At 35.4% G+C, this 8705-nt stretch overlaps 1 protein-coding gene across 2 annotated transcripts; it reads left to right on the top strand.

Moving 5' to 3' along the window:
• Window positions 1-58: 58 nt before the first annotated feature.
• LOC125256483 (GTPase IMAP family member 8-like) lies at window positions 59-7287 on the top strand. Of its 2 annotated transcripts, none has more exons than XM_048172527.1 (7): window positions 59-1678; window positions 1892-1929; window positions 2140-2820; window positions 4408-5208; window positions 5296-5355; window positions 5622-5726; window positions 5916-7287. In XM_048172527.1, the coding sequence occupies exons 2-7, from the start codon at window positions 1899-1901 to the stop codon at window positions 6050-6052; spliced, it is 1815 nt and encodes a 604-aa protein (XP_048028484.1). In that variant the 5' UTR covers window positions 59-1678; window positions 1892-1898; the 3' UTR covers window positions 6053-7287. The 2 variants fall into 2 exon arrangements, with proteins under 2 accessions (XP_048028484.1, XP_048028483.1); XM_048172526.1 differs by having other exon boundaries at window positions 1815-1929.
• The last annotated feature ends 1418 nt before the right edge of the window (window positions 7288-8705 follow it).

Genomic DNA, 8705 nt, shown 5'->3' with positions numbered 1-8705 from the left:
ACTGTATTTTTAATTAAATAAATGTAGCCTTGGTGAGCAGACGAAACTTCTTTTAAAAACATTAAAAATCTTAGTGGTTCCAAACTTTTGGACTGTACATATATATATATAATTTATTTATTTATTTATTTTTTTTTTTTCTACAGGCAGAAATGCTCTGGAAATCAAAGAGAATGTGTAGATTTTAATTAAAACACCAAACAGATAACATCAATGGAAATTATTTAAAACTATACGATGTAACTTTTTTCAAAATTAACAATATTTAAATAATGATGATTAATTCTTCTCCCAAAATGTGTTTTTGTCTTACCTGATTCACTATGGTAAGCTTATTACAAGCGTTTATATTTTTGACCTGTCGTGATGGTTTTGGCAGGAAATTGCACTGTGCATGTCTCGTCATATCCGTAGAGAAAAGCTGCTCCGGCTGCTGTGACGCGTGTCTGGTGTGGGAGTGGCAGGTTAGTTGTCTCAATGAGAGAGAAAGGTTGACATGGAGTCGCTAAATCTCCGGGGAATCACCCGTTTTAAACAGAAGAGAGTTTGCTGGCAAAAAGTGACAGAGCTCGTAATAAAACAAGAATCAACATCAGCTTGTCTTTTCGGAGACGGTGAGAACTGAGGGATCTGAAATGTTGTTAAAGCAATGCGGATATGATGGTGTTTTTATTACTCAACAGGTGAGTAAGGTGTTTTATTGAACAGATAAATTGCCATGTATCTGTCTAACAGACTTCACTGTAAAGCATTATCTTTAGTGAAGCTCATTTCATTATGGTTGTAGTTCTGTGGAGTTTGTTTTCAAGGAAGTACCGTCTATTAATGGGTGAAGCTACAGTAACGTCTTCAGCTTGAGATCCTTTCCATCTAAACTGCTTATATCTCTTAAGCCCAGTAGTGAATGTTTTATGAGCAGAAGGATAATCATATTCATTCGTGCAGAGCCGAAGCACAACCAAAACAATGTTCTTCCACAAAATGCTAGAGCCAAAAGTTACATTATCTACAAAATGTATTGAATTACATTGTCAATAATCAGTCGAGTGCACAAAAAAGTCATGAATGATAGATTACATTAAGACTGACTATATGACTGATCACTCAAAATGCTTAGAGGTTACATAATAAAAGTCACTAGAACTTTAGCATGTCATAAATAATCCAATGGACAACAGGTGTTTTCAATCTTAGATGCCCCAGACCCCCAAATACAATATTTTATAAACACCCAATTTATACACTGAAAAATACATTTTGTAAATCTAAAATAGTTTCCATTATCTTACATTATATTGTTTTCTACTCAATATAGTAATGTACTTTTACACGTATTTGTTTAATTTTAATATTTTCTAATAGATTAATAAATATTTTTTATTTTACACACAAACATATTTTTACTTATTTATTTTAAGATTATTTATTTTATAAACTCCTGGTCTAAATTAAAGGTGTCCTCTTTTAATTAATGTGGCCAGAAGAGGGCGCTGTCACACCTCAAGTGCTAAACTATATTAGCCTAACCATTGTTTATGTTGCCTTTTCCCCCCCTAACCACACCTTTTCACTGTTTATGGAAACACAATCCATCTGCAAGCTTATAAAATCATCCACATTGACCTTAAACAACAGAAACCAACGCTTTAGGAGATTTGATAATCACACAAAGTTACAGGTAGGATGTTATACAGTCTGTTTACAAATACAAATCAGACAAATATTTTTTAATTACTTCATTTCTTAAAATTTTTAACTTATTTCTGTTCCTTTGTGCTCTTTATGTAGTGTCATATTTTTTATTTCTTTAATAGATTTTCTTCATTTTCATCTTGTTCTACCTGTTTTTCACGTTCTCATTTATATTCTTTAATACATCTGGACACTAAAGTGTGGAAATGTCCAAACATCAAGGAAACAAACAAATGGGTGAGTATATTTGCACCTCATCAAAGGTAAATAGAGTGAATTCTGGTTGATTGGGATACATTTTGTCATTAAGATGACTGGGAAAAAGTGCCCCAGTCAACCTGAATTATTGATTTATTGTCAATTTACATCTCTTGTATTATATTGTTAAATGTGCATTAAATGAATGATTTGATATTTTTTGCTTTTCTTCCTGTTTTGTCTCTCAAGACTTGAGAGCGGTGCTGCTTGGAAGGCATCATTCTGGGAAGACGTCAGTGATCAACACTATACTGGAAACCAGTGAAACAGAAGCTAAAGGATCCGCAGATAATGTGAAGAGAGAGGGATTTATTGATGGCAGGAGAGTCAGTCTGGTTGAGACTCCCGGCTGGTGGAAAACGTTCAGTCTGAGTGATTTATCAAACATCTCTAAACAGCAGTTGGTTCGCAGGATGTCCCTGACTTCACCCGGACCTCACGCTGTCATGATTGTGATTCGGGCCGATTGCACATTTACCGACACTGATAGGAAGTTTTTGGAGGAGTATGTGGAGCTGTTGGGTCCGAATGTCTGGACTCACGCCCTCGTAATCTTGACAAGAGGAGATTTAGTTAAACAAGAACACATAGAGCAGAATATTCAGGAATCTGGGTCAGCGCTCATGCGACTTGTTGAAAAATGTGAAAATAGATGTCACGTTTTTAATAATTTAAACCATCATGACCGAACCCAAGTCACAGAGTTGCTCAAGAAAATCGAAGGAATTGTTGGGAAGAATAACGTCAAGCACTATGACATTGACCTGGAGAAAGTAAAGGAGGTCAATGAAGAGTGGGAGGAAATTCTGACAAGAGCAAGTTCTAGAAAATCCAGAGTACAGAAGCAACGGTCAATAGTTCAAGAAAAAGGTATGTGTTGCAAACTTTTTCTGTGGTTTTGAATTGAAAGTATAGACAATCATTTGCTTGATTTAAGTCATTAATAACTGAATTTGACAAGAAACAAAAATATGTTCTAAAAACATTATTTATTCTTCAGAAATTCCCCTTTAAATTCAATAAGTATCAGCTGTGTGCAAAGTGAACCACGTTTGGTTTTCGATCACTGAAAATGGATAAAATTCAACAAATTGAACATGAAGCTGCACTGAGATCCCCATATCTATGGTATTGAACCTTATAGAGTCTTCAAAATGAATATTTGTGCTCAGCAATTGAGCTGAAAGAAAAACATGATACATTTATAACATTATTTATTGTTCAGATATTCCTCTTTAAAAGAAAAAAGTATCAGCTGTATGCAAAGTGACCCATATTTGGTTTTTGCCCAATGAAAATGTGTACAATTTACTCATTGAGACGCATTAAGATTTCCATAGCTCTGGGATCGAACCATTGAGGGCCATTGAATACCAAAATAATATTTTTTTAAAAACCAAAATATAAAAGGATATTAAGATATCTTTAAAACTTCTTGAGTTACAGGCATGCAAACTTGAGGCGAAAAACACAAAAGTTTCTTTTAGCCATTTTTGAACTGTCACCGTTGGCATATAATGAAACAAAAATTGCTGAAGTCAACAGATTTTACTAACAGACCTACCAATCTCTGTGTAAAAATAAAATAATGATGCTGCCATGTTTCTAAAGTCATTTTTACACCCCTGTAAACTGGCTCCAAAAGGTGAAAATTTTTCTTTTTGACCCCCTCTACAAAATAGTGGATTACTCAGTAAATATACATCTGTGACATTTAATATTTTGGTTTCATCACTATTTATCTTTGTCTTTCTACATTAAAAATGTTAACAAAATCAAAAATTTGAGCTGGGGAATTTTGCAAAATTTGGTTGATTTAACATGGAATGACCCAATAAAAAAGCAATTAATACATGAAAATTCTGACATAAACACCCTTCAAATGTTAAAAAATATTTATTTCTTGGTTATGCGAACATCAAGGGGACATTCTAGGGATTCTAAGGGATCATTTTGCAAACATTATGGGAATGTTACTTTTGAAACAAGTAGTAACAATTAAAAATGTTACATGGATGTCCAACTGAAACGTACCAGAGAAAAACATTCCATAAATGATGTATACATACATTGATAAAGTCCAGACAACTTTGTAGAATGTTCTATTAATGTTACTGGAAGAACGTTTGTTCAGAACTTTGAGAGAACCTTGCCAGAACATTAGCAAAAGTTCTTAGAATATTCCCTAATAGCTGAGATTTTGCCATATTGCATTTTTGAAATATTAAGCATACTAAAGAATAAATGCATGGATATTTAAAAAAAAAAAAAAAAAAAAAAAAGAAAAAAGAGGTAAAATTGATCTTTTTTTTTATTATTATTGTTCTTTTTTCTTTTCTTTTTTTAAAATCCATTTAAATCCTTTAATTATTTAATTAAAAGATTTAAATGTTCAAGACATGCTTATAGCCTTGGAAACCAGAGGTTTGATCCTTTAGTTTTGTCTTTTCATTTCAGCATATGTGCGTCGTCTTGAGGAGATCAGAGTTGTTTTGCTGGGATGGATCCTTTCTGGAAAGAGCTCAGCTGGAAACACCATCTTGAACACGGATGAATTTGACATAGGAGGAAGAACTGGAAAGGCAAAGAGATGTTTCAGAGACGTAGAAGGAAGGAAGATGACTGTTTTGGACACTCCAGGCTGGTGGAAGTATTTTACATCAGAACTCAACCCAGACTTTATTAGATCTGCGATCCTAGAAAATGTTTCAGAGTGTAAGAAATTCCCTCATGCCATGCTGCTCGTGATTCCAGCAGATACATCATTTCAGGAAGAACAAAAGAGAATCGTTGAGGAAAACATGTCTATATTAGGAGAAGATGTCTGGAGACACACCATAGTTCTGTTCACATGGGGCGACAGGTTTAAAGATGTTTCAATCGAGAAGCACATTGAGAGTGAAGGTGACGCCCTCCAGTGGCTGATTGAGAAATGCAGGAACAGATATCACGTCTTTGACAACTCAGACAAGAAGAACAGAGCTCAAGTCACAGAGCTGCTCCAGAAGATCGATGAGATGGTGACAGAAAACAGTTTGTTTCGTTTCAAATCACAGAAAAACAGTGATCCAGAGAAAAGCCTTCAGAGAGCTGACAAACATGAGGATCGGATGATAGAGATCAAACTGAAGGATGTCTGCCACTTTCTGGATGAGGGCTTTAAGAGAAAAGCTGAAGAGATAAGAGAAAAGATAGAAAACGTAATCAAGGATATCATGGAAGGAAGTCTAAATGACAGCATGAATTTTCTTCTTGAATGTAAGGTTTTACTCAATTTTGTGTTCTCAGATATCATTTCTGAAGGTGTTTCTCTGATTTATGTTCAACATTTTGTTTCGTTTGTAGTTCAAGATGAACCTCTTAATTCCAAAAAAGAAGTGAACATTCCATCTCAACAGGAAAATTGTAAGTTTACATATATTTTAAAAGAATTTCACTGAAAATGTCAGTTCCTGTGAATGGGTACAAACATGCTAAAAACCATTAAACAGAGTTGAGAGTTATACACCCTTATTGACGACTAAAAACAATCAAATAAGATAAAATATTTCTAATAAATGTAGGCATATGTGCGGTAAAGGATCAGTGGTTGTACAGAATGTTTGAGGAATGATGTTCACTGAGTTCAGATTATCTTTGGGCCTCTTGAAAACTAAAAAATTTTCCTTCAGTTCCTGAGCCGATTAAATCACTTCTGGAGAGAGAGTTCAGCAGATGGGAAAGCATAATCATAGAAGGTGTCCAGGAAAGTTTACTGGACATTAAATCATCATTTGGTGAGTCATTCAACTAGAATAGATCAACACAGAATTGATCATGTGTTTGTGTTCCACAAAGAAAAACCAATTACTCGACACATTAAAGCAAATTAGTCAAACCAACATAATAGAAGAAACATCTAAATGTAGATGCTTCATAATTAAATGTAATTTGTTCTGTACTCACATTTACATTGTCATTTCCAGAGCTCTCTCAGGCTGAAAAGCTTCAAATGACAAAGGATTCTGTGGAGAAATGGCTACAGAACTGCTGCCATTATGTTGAACATACAAGCTCCAGAATCAGGGATCTGGACACTGAAGATACAATGATTACTCGATGATGTGGTGTGTGTGTGTGTGTGTGTGTGTGTGTGTGTGTGTACATATATATTTACTGTGTTTAAACCTTTAGTAATCCAGCACTTTATCAAAAACCTGCTATTTATTCAGATTTTCTATTTTTCTAATTTTATTTTACTCTTCATCTGTTGTGAATTCATCAAGAATGTTCCTCTAAAATAAAATCTAGCTATAGCATAAAACATCAAACTGCTGTTTGAGTTGTAAATCTATTATTTTCAGAATTTTCAGTGAAAAAGACTTCTCTAGTCTAGTCTAGTCTAGGGACAAAGGCATTAGAAACATAGGAATAAAAGTAGACAAAAAACAAACAAAAACGTAGACAGCAATGCTGTTATTTATTTATTAACGTGTCAGTCTTAATATGAATCTGATTCTCTTAGCTTCTAATTCACTTTATAAGACACTTTTACATACACAGGTTAAGGGCATAATACTGATAAACTCTTAACCTGAAACTAGTCAGATTCTCTCTGCAGGTTCCCGAACATTATTGTGTCCACAAACTGAGGCCAGCATTTTTTTAAACGGACTGTGAAGAGCAAGCAAAAAGTTCAAGTACAAGGAGGAAGCTCAAAATGAAGCAATAGACAGCTGGTCAAAGGTAGAGGAAACTCAATCAGTATATTTCTTGAAAAAGAAACAAGAAAAACGTGTGCTTAAATCAGTCTGAAGTGCTCAGTTATCTGACACATTTAAAAGAAAACTAATAGATGATTTCAGATGGAATTCAAAATTAATTGAAAGCTGGAAATAAAGCTGAAAAGACATCGGACAGGATTTCATTAACAGACGTTTAGTTTGAAGAGAAGTGAATGAATCGACATCAGTCACTGTTGTTCACACTCCAGTCTGATCATTTGAGAAACAAGAGCTGGTTTTCAGTGCGTCCAGTGCGTTTTTTTGTTTTTGTTTTTTAATCTTTGTCTTTTACTCAAGAGCACAGCTTTGAGAAACACCAGTGTCTTTTTGATCATAGAATTTGGAAACACTTTCTGCTCATTATTCAAGCAAATTTACCAATGAGGACTGAACTGAAGTGGTTTTGAGGAGTATATGTGACGCCCTCCAGTGGCTATCTGAGAAATGTAGGAACATAATCAAGCTCAAGTCACAAAGTCTTATAATGCTGCGTTCACACCGAACGCGTCTGGGGCGTCTGATTTACATGTTAAGTCAATGTAAACGCACGTCTAGACGTCCTGCGGCACGAATCAAGCGTCTAGCGTGGCGCAAATCGAGCGTTCACGCGCCTGACATGTGAATTGAGTGTCTGACGCCCGAGTTGAAAAATCTGAACTTTGGCGAAAATCCGCGACGCGTTAACCAATCAGGGACTCTGCTTTGGTATTAAAGGTGTCGAAGAACATGTTTTAAAAAGATGTAATATAAGTCTAAGGTGTCCCCTGAATGTGTCTGTGAAGTTTCAGCTCAAAATACCCCATAGATTTTTTTTTTATTAATTTTTTTAAACTGCCTATTTTGGGGCATCATTATAAATGCGCCAATTCAGGGTGTGCGGCCCCTTTAAATCTCGTGCTCCACGCCCCAAGAGCTCGCGCTTACCTTAAACAACATAAAAAAAGTCATGCAGCATGTCTAATCGCATAAGTATGGTATTTATTTGGATGTTTACATTTGATTCTGAATGAGTTTGATAGTGCTCCATGGCTAAAGCTAACATTACACACTGTTGGAGAGATTTATAAAGAATGAAGTTGTGTTTATGAATTATACAGACTGCAAGTGTTTAAAAATGAAAATAGCGACGGCTCTCTTGTCTCCGTGAATACAGTAAGAAACGATGGTAACTTTAACCACATTTAACAGTACATTAGCAACATGCTAACGAAACATTTAGAAAGACAGTTTACAAATATCACTAAAAATATCATGTTATCATGGATCATGTCAGTTATTATTGCTCCATCTGCCATTTTTCACTGTTGTTCTTGCTTGCTTACCTAGTCTGATGATTCAGCTGTGCACAGATCCAGACGTTAATACTGGCTGCCCTTGTCTAATGCCTTGAACATGAGCTGGCATATGCAAATATTGGGGGCGTACATATTAATGATCCCGACTGTTACGTAACAGTCAGTGTTATGTTGAGATTCGCCTGTTCTTCGGAGGTCTTTTAAACAAATGAGATTTATATAAGAAGGAGGAAACAATGGAGTTTGAGACTCACTGTATGTCATTTCCATGTACTGAACTCTTGTTATTCAACTATGCCGAGGTAAATTAAATTTTTGAATCTAGGGCACCTTTAATGTGTTTATGACGTGATAAGCGGTGGAGACCAGAACAAAGATGGAGGACAAACTAATAGTCGCTGTGTGTGGCCACCCTGAGCTCTATGATGTATCATCATATTTTTATCGAGACAGGAATAAAAAGGACCTTGCCTGGAAGAGGATAAGCGAAGAAATAGGGTAGTCTGGTTAGTTGTAAAACGCTTTGCATGATTTTAGCCGTTGATACTAGCCCACCTGCTAGCTATCAAAAGCCGGCCAGCATTAAATTATGTTAATTTAAATTGCCGCTACTAGTTTCCAACTGACGAGATGATGCGTTTATTCAGAGGATCTGTGCAGAAAGAGATGGAAGCCCCTCCCATGACACCAATTCGCG

Source organism: Megalobrama amblycephala, linkage group LG21 (assembly GCF_018812025.1).
Source record: "Megalobrama amblycephala isolate DHTTF-2021 linkage group LG21, ASM1881202v1, whole genome shotgun sequence".
NCBI classification, from domain to species: domain Eukaryota; kingdom Metazoa; phylum Chordata; class Actinopteri; order Cypriniformes; family Xenocyprididae; genus Megalobrama; species Megalobrama amblycephala.
This window is presented reverse-complemented; position numbering and strand designations above follow the sequence as displayed.

Bases quoted from the DNA above. Each gene is read 5' to 3' on its own strand.
- LOC125256483 (XM_048172527.1), top strand. From the start codon at position 1,899: ATGTCCAAACATCAAGGAAACAAACAAATGG. The intron at 5,209-5,295 runs GTAAGGTTTTAC...TTTCGTTTGTAG, and splicing joins CATGAATTTTCTTCTTGAAT to TTCAAGATGAACCTCTTAAT. The intron at 5,727-5,915 runs GTGAGTCATTCA...TGTCATTTCCAG, and splicing joins GGACATTAAATCATCATTTG to AGCTCTCTCAGGCTGAAAAG.